Below are 22,324 nucleotides of genomic sequence, written 5' to 3' on the forward strand. Positions count from 1 at the left end.
GCTTCCTGCACAAGATTTTCTGACTTCATTATCCTTTTTACAATACAGAGCAAAAACAACTGTAGAACAATTTCTACCTTTTGCAGTTTTTCTTTTGCTGCACTTCTAAGGATCACAGTAGCTTTTTCCTCCACTTTTTTCTCTTTTCCTGAACATTTTCTACATTTCTCCTTTCATTCCCAGTTGATCCTAGTTTATTAATTTCCTTTTGATCGTTTGCATTATGACTAGATTTTAATCTTCCTTTCTGGCTTCTAGGTGCGCATTGCTTCAGAAGGAATTAACGGAACAGTTGGTGGAAGCAAAGTAGCTACCAGTCTTTATATAGAGGCAATGGTTTCCCATCCTCTGTTTACAAACATTTTGAGCAGAGAGGATTTCAAGGTAGGAGAAAGGGGCCCACAAACTGTTATTTATGCCAATGTTTCTTTTTATCCTCAGAATTTCTTATTTGAAATAAACGTTACTTCTTAGAGGCATCCCTCTATTGCACTAAAAATCCACGTTAAACCCAAGGAATTCAACTCCTGCAGAGTTGGCCTAAGCAACAGTTTATTGGGGGATAACCGACTTTTTTTACTATTGTTTACTGTCCCATTGGTAGTTTTGTCTCCAGGGAGAACACCTTTCTATGTTGTAAATGAGACAGCCGGAGGGAATAATTGTGCACCTTTAAACTAAAAGTTCTTATAAAATTCTAGTGCTGGTTTAGCCTTTTTTCAGTAGGACAGCAGCAAAACCTTCACCTATATGTGCCAAGTTGCACTTGTGCACTCCTGCATCACATTCTCCCAGCTCAAACACCAGCATGTGCAATTTGCACGATCTCCTATTCTGCCCACACAGGATGGAAGTTTCACACTCAGCGCTCCTCCCCCATGCACGTTGTGGTTAGCAGAACCCTGCATCTGGCTGGTCCCTCATGGATGCCATCAGGGTCCAGCAAGCCTCATGGATCACTGCACACTGCCATTAACTACAGTCCCCTCAGGCCAAACGGTGCTCTGTCAGGGATCACATCGCAGTGAAGCACAAACCCACTAGCGGAGCCAGAGGTCAGAAGGGAGTTTTATTTACTCTTCTGATCGGACGTGAATTTAGCATGGATGAAAGGTCCCTGCTTGCCAGCCCTGGAAACGAAACCTTCCTTCATCAACAAAATAGACTCAGCACACTCCCCGGCAGGGTAGGCCTCTTCCTGCTGCCTGGTCTTGTGGCTGCCCAAGAGGAACCGTAGCGAGCAGGGCGACGCTGGCTCAGTTTCCATGGTCCACTCAGCCCTTGGCACCTCTCTGCTAGTGGCCAGTTGACTTTTTAATAGTTATTGGAATAACTGTCCTCCAGGAACAGGACTGGGACCACAGCCACTCTGATGATTCAGAGAGGCAGCCTTGGTAGTAGAGAAGCCCTCACCGTCCCTGCTGCCATCCAGCCCCCCAGAGTGACCTGCTTGCATCGACATCTCACATGAATTTAGAAACTAGAAAGACAGTGACCGCTTAGCAGGGCCGAAGGGGTCCGTTGGCACGGTGTTAACTGGACAGCAAGGCGTCTCTTTGGTAGCATGACGATGTTTTTAATTTCCCAGCGCAGCGCAGGAGGAGCACGCTGCTTCCCGGACCTGCGAGTTGGTGTATTTGAAGAGATCGTGCCGATGGGCATCGAGCCAAACGAAGTCTCCTACAAAGAAACTGGTACAGTGATTCGATGAACACTAGTAACTTGTCTTCAGCAGAATTTGGCATTGAACTGTGAGGCAAATGATAGAGCAATGCACCCTCACCAGAACACCATCTTTGCACTCTAAGCAGGACGTGACAGGTAGCAGGGTGAGAAAATCCCCAGGGGAGCTGCTGGGCTTGCAATGGGGGTTCCCTTTGTAGCAAAACTGCGAGATCAGGTCACTGATTTGCACACTATTTAGCTCTTTCGGCAGCTCGAGGTTAAACTGTCCCTTGCATTTTGCTGAAGTAGTAATAGTTAAGATCACAGACTCTTGCCCATCGTTTTGAGAGTGAACCACAGAACACTTGAAAAGTCGTAGTGAGTAAGAAAGGCTGTAAGGAAAAAATACGGGTCATGAACGATGCAATGATTGGGAGGAGTTTTTCAGCCGAAGAAATTGCTTTAAACACACACACCAGGACAGAGTTGGTTTAGCCTCTCTCAGCATCAGACTGGCAAAGAGATTCCAACACTGGCTTTGTTCTGGGAAGTAGCTGGTTCTAAGCTGGGTTCTGCCAGAAGGGACCATGTGTTGCTGCTGCCAGGCCTCTGACCTGCCCATTTTCAGGGTGATTTGTCCTAATCTGGTGGATTTTACAGAGTGTAAAAGTTGCAACCTTAACTGCCAAGAAAGAAATCCCATCCTGGGAGATCTCTGTGCCCCCGCACGGTTCCTTTAAGAGGAAAGGCAGGGCTGCCCCTCAGCCGGACGCTGCTCGAACCAGCACGCTTTGCCCGCCGGTTACACAGCTGTTTGATGGAAAGCAGCAGAGGGTTGAGAGTTGGGTTTCCTTGGTTCTGGAAGGGAAATCTGGGCTCATTCTTAGAGCAGGAGTAAGAGACGGGCTGGACAAGCCCAGAGATCGGGCACATACATTTCAAGAGCTTGAATGGCTGAGACTTGAATCCGCTGCGTCCGAGATCTGGGTTCTAGTCCCAGCTCCATCTTGTGTGGCCTCTGCTGCTCAGGCAGGTCGGCCAATAGAAAGGTTGTTAGAGGCACAGCTCCAGGCCTAGCAGCCATGGAGGAAGAGGCTTGTATGGATGATTCCCTGGCCCTCCACTCCGGGCTGCAGTGAGAGACTCTCTCAGCTCCAGCTAGGTTACTGCTAACTGTAGCGCTAGGATTCCTCACGGGCCTGCCATTCGCTCTCTGGAACCAGAGTTGTTTTTACGTCAGGGGTTTTGCATCTTGTTCTTGGCATGAGTCACTGGCTCTCAGGTAGAGCAGCGGAGGGCAGGGAGTCTCTGGCCCACCCGGCCCCCAGATTCACATCACAGTCTCTCCCCCGAGCCTGGAGCTGACATTTGTGCCGTTGGTTTATTCAGCGCCACGCCGGAGGTACTGGCTGCACTGGGGGCAGTAGCAGAAGAGCAGCACACACACTGGAATACCCATAGTCAGCGGCGCTCACGCTAGCTCACCAGAGCATGGCTGCATGGCTTCAGGGACTGGAAATGGGCTACAGAGCTGCTCACTGCTAAGCCGAGTCAAATACCAACTAGGGCAGCAACTACACGGGCCTTGGATGGTCTTAGTGTGGCGCCCTTGACATCATTGTCCAGACATGAAGAACCGAACGGCCTGAGTGCAAAGCTCTTTTTCCCTCCCTCCCTTCCTCCCTCCCTCCGGCTAGAGGCAGGTTAGCAAGTGCAGGGCCGGCCTGCTGGGTTCCATTCGCCAAGGCTGACAGTGCTGCTCTCTGGCAAACAGCCTCGTCCTCACATCTCCGGTGCCAGGAGACGAATGCAGCCGGGGGCACTGCTTGGCCACGCTGTGAAAGCCGTGGCGCTGCTCCGGGCCGTCACGTCTTCACACCTCCCCCGGGGCAGGCAGCCGGGATACCTTTGTGCTCCTTTCATTCAGGCCCTGCTGGCCCCGCCCTCGTGTCTCCAGGACACCTGGGAGTAGGGAGTGTAAAATGCCACATGAGCAGGCCTGGCTGCCCACTGCAAGGCAGACGCAGCTTGGCCCCTTTGTTCCCTCCCACCCGCTCTGGCGCACTTGTTCATTGGCTGAAGCCCGAGGAGCGAGGTCACAGAGACGTTTGCCCAGGACGTGTGGGATGAGACCAGCTGACATTCCGGCAGTGGGCCGGTCCCAGAGGAGCACATCACTGCTGGCTTAGAAGAGAGGCCAGGTGAATTTAAGCCAGTTCAGCGTGTCAGCGCTCCTCTCCATGTGCTGTTTCATTTTTAGGGGTCCATTTATCCCCCGAGGAGTTCCATAAAGAAGTAGAACAGTATCTCTCTCAGGCCCAAAGCGACACTGTGTTACTGGACTGCAGGAACTTTTACGAGAGTAAAATAGTAAGTGGTGTGCACTTGCTCCCTGCTGGGTGCGGCTGGCGGGGGCTCGTTTCACCCCGTCCGTGTGGGTGGGCGAGGAGGGACTGCCATGCTACCTGGCAGCTCTCTGGGGTGCCGGTTCGCAAAGGGCACGCTGCCCCAAGCAGCCCGGGCCTGCCAGATGACTCAGCACCGTGCTGAGGGCAGGCCTACAGCTCAGTGCTGTGCCGCAGTGTAAGAGGGGGACGCCAAAGCTATTCGCATCTAGCCATGCCAGCCAAAGCCCCTGCTACTGGCCAGCAGTGCAGCAGCAAGACGGCCTCGGTTCCGCCAGGTGCCTCCTGTGTGCTGGGTGGCAGCGTCGCACGTGTGGCTGGCGCACTAGAATCCCCAGGCTGTGAGGCCCAGAGGGCCGTGTGCCGAACCAACTCTCCTTTACATCAGTGGGCATTAGGTGCGGAAAGACCCTTCCGGGGTCCGAGCCCAGGCAGGTGCCGTGACCTGGAGGGCCAGGCCCCAGGGTTGGCTCTTTCCTTAGCTCACGCCTGCCAGTGTGTCGCTCACACGGCCGCTTCTGGCCACAGGGTCACTTCCGGGGCTGCCTGGCTCCCGACATCAGGAAGTTCAGCTACTTCCCCAGCTACGTGGACGAGAACCGGGCGCTTTTTGAAAACAAGCGAGTGCTGATGTACTGCACGGGAGGCATCCGCTGCGAGCGCGGCTCCGCCTACCTCCGCGCCAAGGTGAGGGCCATGCTGGGAGCACCAGGCCAGGGGCTGGGGGCATCCATTGCCCAGCCGGGGAGGACGCTGTGGGGGTGGCCTTTTCTGCCACTGGCTGGTGGCAATGTGGTGTATAGGGTGGCTATAGAGCGTCAGGCCCGTGGTGTTTGTACATGTGGTGGGAATTAGGGATGTGAACTCCTGGTTAATTGGTTAAGCATACTGTTTAATGGATTAAATGGCCGGGGGGGTGGGGGGGCTGCTGCAGCCCCCTGCCCATGACAGGTAGGGAGCTACCCCAGCTGTTAACCGTAACCAGTAAGTCTCCCTCCATTAAGGGAATCGTCAGAAGGGGACGGCCTGTGCCCCAAACCATCATTTCATGTTGGAGCCCTCCCTGAAATGAGAATTGCAATGGGGGGTGTCTCCATTTTCAGCCCCCCCAGCTCTCCTTGTGCAGTCTGACCTGTGTAGAGCAAGGAGTGCTGGGTAATCCAGTGTCCCCTCTGCCTCGTACCCCAGTGGCCCGTCAGAGCCCCGCGAGGCGCTGGGGGCTGCAGGGTGGCCGGCCGGGCTGGGTGGGCAAGGGGCAGTCCCGGGATCCAGCGGCGCGCGAGGCAGCGTGGCACGGCCTAGGCCAGTCGGGCTGGCGCTTTGTTTCCGCAGGCGGCATGCAGGGAGGTTTACCAGCTGCAGGGCGGCATCCACAAGTACCTGGAGGAGTTTCCCGATGGGTTCTACCGGGGGAAGCTGTTTGTGTTCGACGGACGTTTCGCCATCTCGTCCAACGAGGACGTGGTTGCAGGTAGGGCGCTCGCGTCCCTGATGGCAGGAGGCAGCTGCACTAGTCGCCCCGAGCCCTCCAGGCAGAGGCTCTCAGGCTGGGGCCTGTGGGGTGCCTGCGGGCAGGCAGCAGGCAGCCGCTGGCTCGGGGGGCTGGCCTTGCTGCCTGTTTCCAGCCACTGAATTCCCTTAAAGTAACTAATCCACGGAGCGCTGAACCCCAGCCACACGGTTAACCCCTTAAACTATTGCACTTGTATCGTTTAACCAGTTACCTTTTACATCCCTGCTTTACTGCTCAAACCACGGAGCAGCACAGCACTAAGCCTGGGCCAGCCGCACAGGGAGCTGGCTCCCCAGGCCTAGACTGGCAGAGCGGGCTGCCACGCTCTGGGAGAAACAAACCTGGTAGCACCAGCCCGTGAGGCACCGGCTGGGCCTGGCTTTCCAGGCGTAGGCAGGCCCGGGAACTGGGTTTCATGCTAGTAAAAGCTGAAGGGCTGTGTCTAGACTGGCCAGTTTTTCCGGAAAATCAGCCACTTTTCTGGAAAAACTTGCCAGCTGTCTACACTGGCTGCTTGAATTTCCGCAAAAGCAGTGACTTCCTACTGTCTGAAATCAGGGCTTCTTGCGGAAATACTACGCTGCTCCCATTCGGGCAAAAGTCCCTTTTGCACAAAACTTTTGCGCAAACGGGCCAGTGTAGACAGCTCAGATTTGTTTTGCGCAAAAAGCCCCGATGGCGAAAATGGCGATTGGGGCTTTTTTGCGGAAAAGCGCGTCTAGATCGGCATGGACGCTTTTCCGCAAAAAGTGCTTTTGTGGAAAAGGGTCCTGCCAATCTAGACGCGCTTTTCCGAAAATGCTTTTAACGGAAAACTGTTCTGTTAAAAGCAATTCCGAAAAATCCTGCCAGTCTAGACGTAGCCAAGATGCGTGACCACACCAGCTGGGACCTGCTCTCCAGCTTGGACCAAGGTTGCTGGCGAGCGGTGGCCAGCATAGGCCGTGGCCTGATCTCGCCCGTGGCCTCTCTGCTACTGCTGACGAGAGTCGTGTGCATGCCAGAGGGCGGCGCTGCTGTCTCTAGATGCCTACTCAGAGCTCGGTTGCCATCGAGAAGGAGACCGGCCTGGTGCTGGGCGCAGAGTGCCCGTTGGCCTGGCGGGAAGTGGCACAGCTCAGTGCGCCGCTAGCAGCCAGGGTTCGCTCCCGGCGGTGCCACTGAGTCGGGGGAAAGCGGCTCAGTCAGGGACGTGCCCTGGGGCGAGTGCCCAAGGCTGAGAGCGTGGTCCCAAGGCAGCCCTTCCATGCCTGGTTGCACTCTAGCCACGGGGAGCCGTGGGCCACTGCCTGGGGCCAGCCGGTTCCTGCACTGGGGGCCCTGGTAGCAGGAAGGAGTTTGCCTTAAGCTTGTTAACACGGAAATCCATGTTAACAGCCCCTTTGTGGGCAGGGCTAGACCTCAGTCTGGTGAGGAAGCCGGGCAGAGCCAGAGAGCAGTGCCCTGAAGGATGAAGGGTTTGCAGAGGGACGTTCTCCAAGGGCTGCGTAGGCCCCCGATGGAACGGGACAGACAGGGCGGCGTGGGTTTAGCTTGGCGTCTCCTCTCCCCAGAATGCAGGTACTGCGGGGCGCCGTGGGACCAGTACACACTGTGCTCCAGCCCACACTGCCGGCAGCTTGTCCTGGCTTGCCCAGGCTGCCGAGCAAAGGGATTCACAGCTTGCTGTCCCGCTTGTCAGGAGAAGGGGCTGGAGCTGGCTGCACGCCCTTCAGGACGGCTGGCCAAGGAGGAGTGCGAGTGCACGGACCGACGGCAGCGGGTACCAGCCCAACACGCCGGAGGGAGCGTGTTCGGCGCCGGACGTTAGATGCTGCACAGCTTACACTTGCGTTTAGGCTCGGGGCTTCCTATGCTGAATCCGAGTCACTCGTTGAGAACCCTGCGATGGCTTCGAAACGCTCAGCCTGTGTCGCTGCACCGGGGACACCAAGAGTCAGACAACAGTGGTGCAAGGATTCCTCCCGCTGCAGCAAAGTCACTCTTCCGCCTCCCCCAGTGCGAGGGGCACCAGGGAGAACTTGGCAGGTGCTGGACTCCTCATGGGGCTCGGCCCCTCCCAACCAAGTAGCAGGTAAAAGAACAAGCAAAGTCTGGGCTGGGTGTGTCGGGGGCCCGTCCCGTAGGGCCCTAGCTAGCGAGGGGGCAGCAGGTTCTCATTCGCTGGGAGCACACGCAGACGGCGGCTGGGGCCATTCTCCACTCCAACACCAGCAGCCAAGTCTCCACGCCCGTGTCCAGGGTAAGTCACACTCGTGACCAGCAGTGTGAGGCCAGTGCCTGGACCCACCACTGCCCCAGAGCAAACGCTGGTGCCGCTCAGTGGCCGTGGAGAGGTTCACCTGGCCAGGTGTGCTGTGTGGGAAGAGGGGGACAGGCACGTCCCTGCAGCCTCTGTCCTCCCTCGAGGCGCGCAGAGCCCATGGCAGCCGCAGTTCCCGGGATGGATCTTTTAAATGCCCACGATACGGCCCAGGCCTCACTTTGTGCTGGGAGTCCTGCAGACGCGGGAGCTCTGAAGTGGAGCCAGCTGCTGAGGGAAGCAGGGGCCTGGTGCAAATAGCAAGGAGCCCCCGGGCATTGGAGCAGTGTGGAGATCGCGAGGAGCGAGATGCATCCCCGTGGAGCCAGCACACGTCACCCTCAGCCCTTGCTAAGGCCTGTTAACCACCGGACCCTCACGCGATGCCCTGGTAGTCCCTGGGCCAGGGCCAGGCTGCTCACGCACCTGCCAATACAGCCTCTGCAAAGAGGGTTTGTTATTCGCTTGGAAAACTTGTCCCTGCAGAAGCAAATCCTCTGAGCAACGGGCCCTTGGGTCCCAGGGAAAGTCAGTTCGCAGCTGTGTCCTGACAGCGGCTTTGCTCAGTGTCACTGGGCCCGCGGTGAGGAAGAGCAAATAGACGCCCTGCCCGCCTTGCCCGTCCGGCCGCGCTGCAGCCCGGTGCCTCTGCCACGTGCACGGTGCCTCTGCGCTCTTGCAGCAGCTGCAGCACCTCTCCTGCATGGCTTAGCCCTCTGGCCAAGTCACGGTCGTCCTCCCCTGCCAGGCGTTCATCGGAGTCTCCCTCAACACTTCCCTCTCCACCCTGCGGACTGCACCGCTCCCGCAGTGGTCAGACGGGCAGCCCAGGCTCCCTCTGCCCCCGGCTCCAATCAGGGGAGGTCTGCCCCGGCCCCCCTTACTGCTCCGCCTTTGCTGGACTGCGTCAGTGCTGCCTCGGGGCAGGAGCAGGAGACCGGGGGGCTGTAGGGGACAAGGGGGCAGCTGCCATCTCCAGCATAGAAGGCAAGTTCATTCCGTGCCCTCCATTTTAAGGTTTAGTGTATAGATGTGTCCGGGGCGTGGCCTTTGCCAGATACACCCACGGAAGCACACTGCCACCGCCTGCACGCTGAGCGGGTACATGTCCACGCAGGCCCCATGCTCGCTGCAGGCAGGGATCCCCTTTGCCTCCAGCGGGAGCGACCTGCCATCATTTATTGCAGCTCTGCTGGTGCAGAGCCAGGTGCTTTTCGCCGGGCCCTCTTCTCAGCTGTGCAAGTCCTCGCTCTGCTTGGCCCACGCTTGCGCTCTTCCCCCGTGATTCCAGCACCACCTGCGGCACTACGGAGTGCACGGGCTCGCCCCAGGCACCCAACTTGCATGCACAAGCCCTGCCTCCAGGGCCAGTCATAATCAATTGGCAGCCCCAGGCAACTGCTGGGGAAAATTTGTCAAGCAAAAAAAAACCCCCCACCAAAATGCAGTCGCAGCCCCTTTAATTGTCGTGTGTCCTGAGCGGACTTCCCTCGGGCTCTGTCAGCGGCCCCAGGCACCCACCCGGCTCGCCCACCCCTAAGACCGGCTCTGCCTGCCGCCTCCCTCAGCAGGGGGGCGCTGATGCGCCGGCAGCAGGGTGCAGTGCTTTTTAAGAGCTGTTTTCATGTAGAGTAAGAGCCTCCCCTCAGCCTGCACAGCAGGGCCCCTTCCAGCACTCCCCACCCACCCAGGGCATCTGGGCAGGCCGTGCACACCTGGGTCAGTTCCAGTCTCCATTCCCGAGTCGGAACTGTGCCAGTCTGGATGGGCAACTCTGCCAGTCGCTAGCGACTGGATCTGGCCTGATGTTCTCGCGGACGTGCCTGGCGCTGTCCAAATGGCGTTGGCCTAAGCAGGCCCGGCGGGCTGGGCAGCATTCTCTAACATTGGGGATTGTACAAAATATTCTGTGGGCACCTTTTCGTTGTCACGTAGGAGACATTTATTAGGCTTTGACGAGCAGCAGCCAAACACGCTTATATTGCCCGCGCCAGGTTCCCGTGTGACAGTCAGAGCTACAGTAAATCGGGGCCAAGCCTGACTCATGCAAAAATGCTACTGAAATGGGTGGAAGTTTTGCTGTAATACACAGTGCGCAGACTGCAGCCCTCCAGTGGGAACGGCAGCAGGCAGAAGGTTGTTCAGTGAAGAAGGCTGGCTGGAGGCTTTCAGTGCATGAACAAAGGCCCTCGGTTGGCAGTGGTTCTGCCTGGGCAGACAGCCTGCTGTGCAGCCAAACGTCCGCTGGCATCCCTGGGAGTCGGGGTGGGTGTAATGGCCTGCGGGGGAGGTACCCGCTCCTTGACCCGCGGGAAATTCCTCCCTAGAAAGACATCACCCACACAAGCCCAGCTGCCTCGTGTGTTTATCCAACTACTCAGATGGCCCCCTGAACGACACGGGTTCCTGGGCGGGGCATTTTCAAGTCATGTTGTTAGTAGGGTGAACTATTCAGAAACCTGGGATGTTGGTAAAATAAAGTCTCCAGCAGAACAAGAAGTTTTGCAGATAAATAACATGGTTGTCCAGCCAGAAAACCAGACTTCAAGTGAGGGCTTCAGTGCACTCGTTACAAGGCCCAGTAGAAACACCACGGACACATTTCCAACAGACGGTCCAGGGGGAAATCCTGCCCCGACTGAAGCCAATGAGAGTTTGCTCCTTACTTCAGTGGAGTCGGGATTTCCTTCCCAATCTCTCAAAGCAATGGTTTTCCACAGCCACGTGAAAGGAGACTGGAAGATTTCAACCAGCCCATTCAATAATGACTGCTCTGTTTTGATGGAGCTGTTACTTCATAATCAGTGGCCTCGTGTTCTTTGTGTTTGGTGGGGGGAGTGATGAATTCTTTTAGGGAAAATATGGGTGGTTTTGACATCTTGTCTACAAACATTGGAGTAAATGTTGGTATTTAACTGTAATTTACAAGTTCCTAAAAGGGACAGTAGAAACGTGGTAGGAGAGTAGAAATGCTTGTCCAACAGCTAATGTATCTAATACTTGAGAGCAAGTTGAAAAAATAAAAGTATTTTTAAATACTTATGCAACTTGTGTAGAGCAGTAATTTTTTCCACTCATGCATAACACACCCTAAATATATCTGAAACACCACACAGGAAATCCTAAGAGAAATCAAGTCATGAATTAACAGTCACTTTTGTGCTGGGATGTATCCTAAACTGAGACTGCTTAAAATTGGCAACTTGCTGTAACTGGATTGGCTTGACTCTAAAGAAAACATCAGTAGTCATGTTTGATCAAATCATCACCTACAATCACTAGTTAATTTAAACCTTTAGTGCATAAGGATGCAACACAGAGCGTAGGCACCACGGATCTTTCTGTGCAGGCACTTTGCCATCGGATTTCCACAGAATAGCACAAACCACCAGGCACGATTTTCACAGCCGGGAGCTACACCCCAGTTCGGCACTTGGGATAGAACGGCCCATTCAAGTCGGCAAGTCTCCTCTTCCTCACTGAAAAAGAGCAGGACCAAGGGTCAGTCAAGGCAGACGCTGCGCACACAGATAGCAGGTGATAGCAGACAGACCGTGTAAAACCAGAACTTAACTCATGTGCGTGTGGGTGTAGGTGTAGGGGGGGCGGAGTTTGGGGGATTTTCCATAGAGTTTAAGGCCAGAAGGTACCACTAGACCATGTAGCCTGACTACCTGTACAGCACAAGCCAAAGTATTTCACCCAGCTATGCCGGCACTGAGTCCAATAACTTGTGTTTGGCTAAAAGCATCTCTTCGGAAACTCCAGTTCTGATCAGATGACATCGAGGGGGGAAATCCACCGCTTCCCTTGGGAGTTTGTTCCAGTGCTTAACCGCCGGCTTGTTAACAATGTGTGCCAAATGTTTAATCTGAAAGCCTCTGGCTTCAGCTGCCGTCCATTGACTCAGGACTGAGATTTTCAAAGCAGTGCAGGGGATTAAGCCTCATCTCTTCCAGTAAATTTGAAGTGTGACCTTGAGAACACAGATCAGGGGCTTTGGACATCAGTTTAAAATCTGTGTCGTTTAAAAAAAGGCTCAAAAATGGAAGTAACTGTCATCATCTTCAAAGGGGGACGAAGCACCCAGGTTCCGTTACACACAAGTGTGCTTGGTAGCATAACCGCACTGCTCCCGGAGCACTTCTTGGCAGGCAGTGATCCGCACAGCAGAGGCAGGGACAGAGCAGCTAGTGAATACCTGCAGTGGCACAAGGACCACATGGCTTCTTTTCCAGTGTACTGCTTCTCTGTAGCCTTCCAAGCCCAGAAAAAGCGCCCCTGCCACAACAGCTTTTCCCTCCTCAATGTCTGAGCTGCATTTTTCTCTCCTTCTGCATGCAGTGGCGAGTATTTCCCCAGGAGGGATTTAAAGTGGATGCATTCACCGCTTGCGTGTTTGAAATTCATAGAGAGGAAAAGAAAAAGCAGCCAGAAAAGGGAGAATGCAGAAACTAGCTCATCGGAAGATGTAAAAAGCCTTCACTCTACCATTCCAGATCACACCTAGTATCCTGAAGGACAGGCGTGTCTGCAGCTGAGCCAAGAGGAGTAAAACAGAAGCTAGAAAGAATAAAACCAGGTTTGATTGGAGCAAGGTGGTGGCAGCTGAGAGCACAAGTGGAGGAGCACAGAGAGAGAGCTATTGCCAGTAGGGAAAAAATTCAGTTTGTACTTATACATGGTCCAGTTGCAGGGCTGAGAAGTTATGCCAGAGGCCGTCAGAGCGACGAATACGAGCTGCAAACAAGAACCAAATCAGATCTCTTCGGTACAGGTCTCATGCTCAAGGGGGCAAATTCTATAACAGGCACGGTCACTAACTTATCGACCAAAGAGGCGCACGAGCGAAGAATTAAATGGAATGCCATTTCTAAGATCGACATGGGGATGCGCCTAGATTCCAAGTTCGTAAAAGCCAGCTCTGATCTGAGAGTCAGGAGCGAATTTCTAGCTGAACACGTGGGTGTTATCTATTTGCTCATTCCTTGCACCGCGTTATGCCAGGAAACTCTTCAGTTGAGGTGAAGTGCATCTGCCCAGCAGAGAGTGTTAACTGGGAGGCTCAGGTAGAACTTGGAACAGGCTTGGGCCTTGTTCCCCTAACCACTCCCAGCAGTAGACCTGGTCAAATGAGTCAGTCTTCAGAGCTCACCTCGGGGGCTTTCCATTTCCCCAGGGCAGCCCAGCTTCCCCGGCACTAACCCTGCCAACTGTGGCTTGCCAGAGCACATGGAATGTCCAACTCCCCTGCCCTCGAGCGCACCACCTCCGCATGGACCTGGAGACCCTCTGGCTGAGGCCACACTCTGCCACCCTGGCCCTGCCCCATGTCTTGTGGGCCACAGGCCGACTGTCTCACCGGCTGCGCAGCACTTTCCTCCACCACCAGCCCCAGTGACCGAGCAGAACTGCTGCTGGAGTCTGGCACCTCTCAGCAGGAGAAAGTGGGGGAGAGTCTGTCCCTCCGCTAGCCAGAACCAGCCCCTTCCGATGCAAGCGGGCGCTGTCCTAATCCAAGTGGAACTTCCCCTGACCTGAGACAAAAGGCAGGACTATGCAGCGCTTTAAAGACTAACAGGACGGTTTCTTAGGTGATGAGCTTTCGTGGGCCAGACCCACTTCCTCACATCGCCTAATAAACCATCTTGTTAGTCTTTAAAGTGCTGCCTAGTCCTGCCTTTTGTTTCAGCAAGACCAGACTCACACGGCTGCATCTCTATCACTATTCCCCTGACCTGTTTAATTCCTTGAGCCGTATTTACAAGGTGCTCACCAAAAGCAGGAGGGGGCATGTGCACCAGCTACGTTCTCAGCCGGTGCCTGCACCACGGACTAGGCACTAGGGAATGATGCCCGCAAGCTGGCTGCGATGCACACTCACCAAGGTCGTTGTTGTTCATCATGGCGTTAGACACACGAAGCCGGGGGCCTTGCTGCGTAAAGTGATATCCGAATTTCAAGAGGGAGCTATTTTTTTCTAACATGTTTGCAATCTCCATTTCCACCTTGTTGCCCAGCGGCTGGCTCTTTATTAAAAGATAACAGAAAAGCAGGTTACAACTGAGGCTGTCCTGTTATTTCGGTCTTTGATCCCCGGCTGCCTCCTGCAGACTCTGCATTGCAGCTCATGAGCGCGCACAAACACCATGCAGGGCCTCCCTCACCACTGCCCAGCCTTCTGGGTGGCTGTCCAGAAAACACCCAGCGAGCCAAACCCCACGTTTTCTGAACCAAGGCCTCCCGCCAGAAGCTCTCTGGAGTCAATCCGGGAGGTCACGCTGGGGGCGGTTTTACCTGGTTGTCAATTTTGAGCTCTATCAACGAGGTATTGTGCTGGAGTGACTCCATCAGAGCCAGGATCCCTGACCCAGAGATGAAGTTGGATTCTACGTTCAAGCTCTTCAGTACACCGTTGGCTTTTAACATCTCTGCCAGTGCCTGCGGTCACAAAGGGCAGCACGTTAGCATTGAATAATAGCCAGCAGGATGAGCGGCCCAGGGCACGTTAGCCCGGGACTCTGGAGACCGGAGTTCAAACTCCTGCTTCCCCACAGACTGCCTGACACACCGTGGCAAGTCACGGCATCTGTGCCTCAGTTTCCCCCCTCTGGCATTTTTGAAACAACATCCAGGAACCAAAAAGATTTTTTTTCCCCTTTGCAGGTTGCCCCCTTCAAGACAACAATTCCACTGTTAGCCTGTCATCATACACAGCGTGGGAAGGTACTTACGTGGGCGACTGGGTCGTTGCTTCTTGTGCCTACTATGCTTAACTTCTTCACATAGGAATTAGTCTTCAGAGCTTCGGCGTATGCTTTTAACGTGGGTATGGGAATATTCTGTGAAAAGCAGGCCCAGGAAGGGGCATTAGACACTCTTCTTTGTTCTGATTCCCGGTACACGCCTTACAGAAGCACATTCTAAAGGAGCGCGCCCTGCGCGTATGAAATACAGCAATGGAAATGGATTATTTAGGAAGAGGCAGAGCGCTAACCTTAGACTGTGCAGTATTGCTCAGAGTCCTGCACAGCGAGGTGTGCTTGGCCTTCATCCTCTAGATCAGTGGTTGCCAGACTTCTCTTCTGGCAACTCAGTTGGAAAACATTGCTCAGGCCTGTGACCCAACAGAGTGGGGAGGAAGGGTTTGGGATCTGGGAGGGGGCTATGGTCTGGGGCAAGAGGTTGGTGTGTGGGAGTAGATCGGGGCTCAGCTGGAGGAGCAGGCTCTGGGGTGGGGCACGGGAGGCTCTCTGGATTTGGTGAGCTCAGGGTTGAGGCAGAGATTGGGGTGCGGGTTTACCTCTGATGGCTCCCAGTCAGCAGTGCTGCAGCCAGTCCTGGCACCATGGGAGTGCAGAGCCAGTGCTCAGGGCACGGGCAGCGCGTGGAGCCCGTAGCCCCGCTGGCTAGGAGCCGGATCTGCTGCTGGCCGCTTGCAGGGTGCAGCGCAGTGTCAGAACAGGTAGGGACTAGCAGTGCTTTTCAAAGTGCAGGTCGCAACCCAGCTTTCGCTGGCCACCAGGGCTCCCGGGTGCCTGACGCTCCACAGCCCGGTACTGGGCAGGACCCGAAGTTTGAAAACAGCGGCTCTCCAGAGCACCCGGCCTGCCTGACTGTGAAGTGCTAAGTGCAGTAGGAAGGGGAGGCGCAGTACCCGAATATTATTAAGGTTGACTTCCTCGAGTTCAGGGTCATTGTTCTTTACTCGCTCCAAAGTTTCTTCCACATCTGTTGAATTGGGTTCTTCGTCGGGAACTGGTTTATATTGTGTGGGCTTAATCACACCTGCAATAAAAAGCAACATGAAAAAAAAACAGACGAGGGGGAAGAGACGTTTTCTCCAGACCACTCTCAGTTTGGGGCTGTTTTTCCCATCAGAGAAAGGGCAGGGGAACGGAGAAATCATCTGGCTGATGAAGGGTCTAACCAAGACTATAAAGTCACTTATGTAGCCCTGTGGTTTATTTTCACCACAAACCTGGCTCTGGCGTGCAAGCTGAGCCAAAGCGAACTGCGGACGGGGGCAGGGTTCTTTCCTTTGGGGGTGATGAACCAGAGGGAAAAGTCCCCGTCTGGTAGTTAAGAACATAGGGTACACAGATCTGGGGGTACCTGGCACCCTGCAAGGCACGCTTAGGCTGGTGGAAGCCAGGCTGGGACCATAATTCTCAGCCGATAGCCCACCAGTGACTTTGAGTCCAGCACAGCTGGAAATGGGACTTACTGTTCAGGCCTTCCTTGTTAACGATGGTGCTGCTCCCGAGCGCCTCGTAGTACTGCTGGTTACTCATCAGCGTGTGCATGCCAAGGATGGCTGCATCGAACCGAGGGGGAAACAAGCCAGTGTTACTGCGGCCCTGGTGCGGAGACAAGGGATCTGGAGCATACGGCTCCTCCGAAGGGCCCTGAAACGTGCTTTTGGGCAAAGGTGGAGAAGCCGGACAGGTGGCCCCTGCACACGGCAGTTTGGGTCCCCCCGGGCAGCAGCACCGGCGAGGGAAAGGTGCAGGCCTCCCGAGCGGCAAGGGCCCGGGCTGTGCGCTAAGCTGACAGGCAGTTCCATGGAGGCGCAGGCCTGGGAACAGTTTCCCATGGTCAGGCTGGGGGGAGTGTCTGGGCTGGAGCCAAACGGAAGAGAAGCGAGAGGAAGAATAAATCTCAGCACACAGTAGTAATGAAGCCCCGGCCAGGGCTGTACCATGTGCCTTGCACCTGCGGGGAGGAGCTCTCCACACCTCTCTGAGACGGCAGCATCAACAGCGTACCTGGCCACAGCATGAGACACCCCGGCCAGCAAAGCACAGCGCAGTGTACCCATCCCCCGCAGCACCCAACGCACACTCGGGTCAGTTCTGACACCAGCGTCGCCTTTGACCAGCTCCCAAACACCTGGCGCAGCGCGGGGGCCGGGTGAACGGGTGGAGAGACCCACACAAGTAGCACAACGCTGCGAGAACACACGCCAGGTTTCAGACAACCAAGGCGTTGTAGTCGCTAATCTTCTAACCCTACAGACAGGCACAAGGAGAGACTGGCTGGTCTGCCTTAAACTCAGCCAAGCTGCGAACTGAAAATCCACCCCCCGAAAGAGGCTGCTAAGACCTGCTGTCAGACAGGGCGAGGCCAATGGAGTATTCTTCTGGCCCCTGCACACAGGGACGCATGAGAGAGAGACTCCCAACCCCCACATGGACCCTGAAGAGGTTCTCCAGCTTCATCATCAGCGTCAGCAACGCAGGCAGCAGCCGCCACCGGTTCTAAGCTCTTACGCTATCGGCGGAGAGTTACGCACCAAGGGCTGCTTCTGATGGCAGGACAGGTCATCACATCTCACTGGGCAGGCCTCAGACACGGTCTGCCTGCATCAATGGGTGGGAGGGCTTAGCATTTCAAAACTTGGCCAGTGGGCTGAAAGCAGCACACCAGGCAAGGAAAGACGACCTCTTTAAAAATAGGGGGCTGGACCATTCGCATCATGACAGCCAGCGCATCAGCCACGGACACACAACTGCTGTGATCAATGACAAGTGGCAATGGCTCAGCAGGGATAGCGTACCCTCCAAGAAGCAGGAGTACGATGGCTAGCATCAGGCAGGAAAAAGTCTGCACGTTTTTCTGGTAGAGGAAAAGAGCTGAAGAAACACAAGAGTGTGATTTGCCACCAAAAACTCACTTCTGGGGATGATGGCGCAACCTGCGAATGCAGTGTTGGTGTGGTGTGGTCACGTTGAGCCCTGGATATTAGAGAGACAAGGTGGACGAGGGGAGCTCTTGTATTGCACCAGCTTGTGCTGGGGAAAGAGCCAAGCCTTCAGGCTCAACAGAGCTCTTCTTTGGGCCTGGGAGCTGTTCAGAGGGGCCTGGGAACTGGCACGGGTTGTTTAGCACCAGGGGTTCGCACACACCGTAAGGGGCGCGCAAGCTGCAGTGGCCTGTTAGCACCCCTGCAGGCCTGGGACAAAGGAGGGGAGTTAGGGGCACAGGCTGCGGGTAATCACAAACCCTGCATCCTTAGGAAGATAGTTATGGAGCTACGCTCCCAGGCTCATGCTGTCGAGGACCAGCGCAGGGCCAGCCAGGAGTGAGGGTTGCTCCACACAGCGCCACCCCGTGGCTGAACAATGGAATGCCCATGGCGGAAAGTTAAAGCAAGACAAGTTGAAATGAGAACTAGGGCACCAGGGTGTAGCAGCAGGGTGAGCTGGATGGTCTCGGGTCGGGGTCCCGGGCGAGATGCCGTGTTTCCAAGGGCAGGAAAGGCTAGGACTTTACCTAGATACGTTCATGGAGGTTAGGGTCCAGCAATGGCTGTTGGCCTGGATGGGCAGGGATGGGGCCCCTGCCTCTGTTTTGTCGGGGGCTGGGAATGGGTGACGGGAGGGATCACTTGCTGATTCCCTGTTGTGTTTCTCCCTCTGGGGCACCTGGCACTGGCCCACCAGCAGACAGGACACTGGGACGGACGGGCCTTTGGTCTCATGCCTTTCTCTGCTAGATTACACAGCCCTTTAGCGTCTGAATAAAGTCATCTCTGGACGCTGCCTAGCAAAACCAGCCTGTTCCCGGTGAGACAGCGACAGTGCACCACTGACTTCAGAGTCACCCTCCTCTCAAGCTGACACTGCAGAACTCTAGCTATCGGCGGAGCGGCAATGCCACCGACCTTTCCAGTGCACCCGAAGGACCCCGAGGGAGCGGCTGGCGAGCCCCCGCCCTGCTACTGCCCTAATCCCGCGTTTCTCAGACCGTGGGTCCCGAAGCTAGAGAGCCCCATCCCTAATCACCAACCCTCCAATAGGCTGCTCAAGCAAACCGCGCCCACAAGGGACAAGAGCCAGGCGAGGTTCCGTGTGCTTTGTTCACAGGACGTACTGGCACAGGCTCCGTGTGCATGCACAGGAGCGGCATGTCCTGGGAACAGACGCGGGGATTCAGAAAGAGAAAAAACAGGAACATTTTCTTTTTTGAGCAGATACTGGAACGCCCCCCAGCCCTGGATCAGTCCGGCCCCCGGAGATGGGCAGACTTTATTCCAGGATTCCTCTGCAGTCTCGGTAAATCCTACCCAACCCTTTCTCGGTGCGGGGCAGTCTTTGTAAGCAACGCTTCCCAGGCTCAGACAGCATTCCAACAACAGCAGAGAGGCGCGCCTCAGAAGACGGCAGGAACCTGTTTCCTCCCGCCAGCGAGGAGCATGAACAATGGACCAGCCCGTCGGACTCTCCCGGCTGGAACGGATCTTACCAGCAATGTCGCAGAGCTCTGCATCGGACGCGTTAGCCAGGGCTTCCTCCAACTCCGGCTCCAGCGTCACTCTTTCCAAAACCGGATCCACTGGCTTCTGCTTGGGGACCCAGACCTTCCCTATAAATACAAAGTGAGGTCAATGGCACTCGGGCAGCTGGCTCCTGCTTAGTGATCATTCCAGAGCGCTCGAGGCCAAGTTCCCTGCAGGGCAGAGGGCCGGCAGAAGGACGTGCATGCTGCTTACTCCTGCACGGTGCACGGTGCTGCTGCTCTCAGCTGCAGCAAGAGCACCGGGTGGCCCTCTGCACAGGGCGCACTCTGCCTCCTCCCAGGGTGAGTTACAGATCCCGGTGCTCTGGGCCGGGGCCACCCCAGCCAGAAGTGGGACGTTACCTGTGGGCTGGAAGGAGCCCGGCCCCAGATCCAGCTGTGGTCTCTGAAAAGCGCTCCTTGGGCCTGGATATTCAGCGCCCACAAACCGAACGGTGACAGCGGACACACACAGTGCTCGGAGCGGGAGCAGAGCACGCCGCTAAACCAGAACCCTTCTCTGGGAACCAAACAAAACGGCTTTGCCAGGCCACATGGGGCCGACTGAGCCAGCCAGAGACCCAGGAGAAATCAATGGCTCTCGCCCGGCCTGGCCTTTTCTAACAACGTTTGCTCAAACCCAGACGCAGCATCAAGTAAGTGCAGCTCCCAGGGCTGTGCAGCTGCAGGCCCCTGGCGGGCAGCCCGGCGTGCCGTGACTGTGCACACTCTTGCTGCTCTCAGCTGCAGCGAGAACGCAGGAGCGCCAGGACAAGCAGGAGCCAGCAGCAGCGAGGGGCGCGGAGAGAGCGCTGATCGGCAGAGCCCATGTGCCCACGGGGCAGGCCCCAGCACGAGCTCCCATGGGTGGGGGCGCCGGGCTGCGACAGAGTGACCTCTCACCTGGGCCACTCCAGCTAAGCCAGGGGCTGGCGAAATACAGCCCGTGACCCGCCAAGCATTTGGATCTGGCCTGCTGCCACCCAGCGGGCCCTCAGGACGGATCCCCTCCTGCCGCGGCCCCACACGCTGCTCAAAGGGGCCAGCGTGAGCATCTCTGCAGTGTGCACTGGGGGCTCCGAGAGCCAGGGGCCCCAGCTGTAAACCCTGCGTATGATGGGAATTGCTTCACGCCAGGGGCAAAGCAGCTCCCCAGCCCCCTACTTCCAGCGGGGCTGTCATCTCTTACCAGCGAGCGAGTGCCCTGCACAGTGAGAGCAGGAACCCCTCGGCCTGTCCCGCACCTCGAGGGAGCCCCGCCCCACCGCTGCGTGGGGAGATCCGTGACCTCTCGCGCTGGCCGGAAGGCCCAGTCGCCCCGGAGCAGCCTTGCTTCCAGCACTGGGGCACGTCTGCAAAGAGCTGCTGCAGGGAGGGGTTTGTTCTAGCTCTTCTGGGGAAGGCGCTCCAGAGCAGCCGCGCAGCACACAGAGAACCCCGCACAAGGAGCTCCCAGCTCGAAGGGCACCTCGCGCCATTTCTGTCCCGTCTGGCAGCAGGGTCGGCCGTGCCCCCACAGCTGAACGGGAGAACAAAGGCCGCACTGCCACAGCTGCTAGGAAGCAGCACACGCCTCAGTGTGGCTAAATTTAGGCAACTCAAAGGAGCAACCTCGCTGTGTCCCGACATTGCAGCCGCTAAGTTGTATCTCTCGTAGCCGAGCCTGGTTTTTCTCTAGACAGGGAGTGAGTTGCACAGCTGGCAACACAAGGAACTGCAGAATTAATGTTCGGTGCCATTGCTTTGAGCAGGGATGTGGCAGCTGTATAAGTTACATCTTAGCTCTTGTTATTTTCCAAAAGATGTATGAGCAAGAGCTTTGCGGCTCAGGGGAAGGGCTATTTTTTAATTCTAATTGGAATCAGCAACAGACTCTGCTCGCTTGCCAGTAACTGCTGTTCCGTACGAAATCAGACACCCGATTTCCCAGTCAAAACCGCATGTTCCGCTTCTTCTTAGCCGTTCTGGGATGGACCCCAAGAAATGTCATTCATGTCTCATGCATATTAATGAACTCCCCCAGTATTTCCTCCAATTAGAGAGAGCACCCACCGAAATCTTAGGGTAGTACACCCAACTATGGACCAGGGGTTGAACATCTGAGACACACTGGCACCAAAAAGAGCATTTAGTCCCAGGAAATTGGGAGATCGCGGCTGCTGCTTCAGCCGTCACTGACAGGGCCTGCTCTGGGGTGTTCATCTTCTCAGGTCAGGAGCCAAAGACTTGCCTCTAGTCTCTCTCTCTATTTCTATCTCGCTGCTTTGACTTTGTTCAAGTTTTGCTTTTAGGTATCTCCCATGCCACCTGCTCCAAGGCCTTTCAGGCAAAGGGAGGCTGGTCCTTCCACACCCAGCCTTGGGGGCATGACGAGCCCATGGGTATGAGATATTGTTAAGTGATTCACCTCTGTATACCTAGGGAAGCTTTAGTTTGATTTTGTTAATGCCATCTGGGGAAGAGATCCAATTAATCTGTGTCCTAGTCGCCATATTTGTTGTGGTTATCATCATCGTAATCCAATAGAATTGTTTTCCATTTCATTTCCTGAGTTCAAGTGTGGTTGCTGTCGATCGCCTGCTGGCCCTCACGAGGGGGCGTCTCACGATTCCACCTCATTGTAGCCTGGGACAGAGAGGACGAACTTAGAATTTCTGATCAGATTGGTGTGCCTGACCCACCGAAATGTCACTAGAGCGCCTTCCCAGGCTACAGCATGAAATGGAAAAGCCACAAGCAGCTACGCATGGTACTTCCTGGAAAGGCCTGTTTGCACTTTCCATCCCATGTGTGATTTCAGTGGAGCAAGGGGAAGGAGTTTTATGGTGCCACTGCAGCTCTCTGGCCACGCCAGAGAAAGGGTCTTGTCTGGTCTGGCACTTCGGTTTAGAGGGTTTTAGATTCAAATGGCTGGAAGGCCCAGAGTGATTGACAGTACGGAGCATTCAAGCGAATGCTTTTCTCTTTTCCCAACAGCAGTCTGATTCCTACCCAGCACTGTAACGTGAGTCGCATTTGCAGTAACTAAGGTTAAGATTTTCTCACGGTTATTTTTTGTAAAAGTCACGGACACTAAAAAGATTCCTGGAAGCCCTTGATGGCTTCTGCGACCCCTGTGACATAACCAGAGACTTGGCAAGAATGCTCAGAAAGCTATTG

The 22,324-nt window shown here is 55.6% G+C and overlaps 2 protein-coding genes across 12 annotated transcripts in view; one reads left to right on the top strand and one right to left on the bottom strand.

The window, feature by feature from the left end:
- Window positions 1-10,927, top strand: part of TSTD2 (thiosulfate sulfurtransferase like domain containing 2) — a 29,742-nt gene extending 18,815 nt beyond the window's left edge. For 6 of the 7 annotated variants that reach the window (XM_075931204.2, XM_075931205.2, XM_075931208.2 and 3 more), the window contains exons 5-10: window positions 259-384; window positions 1,589-1,694; window positions 3,926-4,035; window positions 4,599-4,757; window positions 5,403-5,541; window positions 7,137-10,927. In XM_075931204.2, coding sequence (XP_075787319.2) covers window positions 259-384; window positions 1,589-1,694; window positions 3,926-4,035; window positions 4,599-4,757; window positions 5,403-5,541; window positions 7,137-7,393 — 897 coding nt within the window. In that variant the 3' untranslated portion in view covers window positions 7,394-10,927. The remainder of the gene's footprint in view (window positions 1-258; window positions 385-1,588; window positions 1,695-3,925; window positions 4,036-4,598; window positions 4,758-5,402; window positions 5,542-7,136) is intronic. The other variant, XM_075931206.2, reaches the window with a different exon arrangement.
- Window positions 10,331-22,324, bottom strand: part of TMOD1 (tropomodulin 1) — a 29,141-nt gene continuing 17,147 nt past the window's right edge. For 3 of the 5 annotated variants that reach the window (XM_075931214.2, XM_075931215.2, XM_075931216.2), the window contains exons 4-10: window positions 19,133-19,252; window positions 16,113-16,202; window positions 15,543-15,673; window positions 14,620-14,727; window positions 14,183-14,326; window positions 13,770-13,914; window positions 10,331-11,364 (exon numbers count right to left, since the gene is read on the bottom strand). In XM_075931214.2, the coding sequence (XP_075787329.1) occupies window positions 11,300-11,364; window positions 13,770-13,914; window positions 14,183-14,326; window positions 14,620-14,727; window positions 15,543-15,673; window positions 16,113-16,202; window positions 19,133-19,252 (803 nt within the window). In that variant the 3' untranslated portion in view covers window positions 10,331-11,299. Of the gene's footprint in view, window positions 11,365-12,560; window positions 12,626-13,769; window positions 13,915-14,182; window positions 14,327-14,619; window positions 14,728-15,542; window positions 15,674-16,112; window positions 16,203-19,132; window positions 19,253-22,324 lie in introns of all 5 variants that reach the window. The other 2 variants (XM_075931218.2, XM_075931217.2) reach the window with 2 other exon arrangements.

The sequence above is a fragment of the Pelodiscus sinensis genome, chromosome 6 (genome assembly GCF_052426305.1).
Source record: "Pelodiscus sinensis isolate ZL-2025 chromosome 6, ASM5242630v1, whole genome shotgun sequence".
In the NCBI taxonomy this organism is placed as follows: domain Eukaryota; kingdom Metazoa; phylum Chordata; order Testudines; family Trionychidae; genus Pelodiscus; species Pelodiscus sinensis.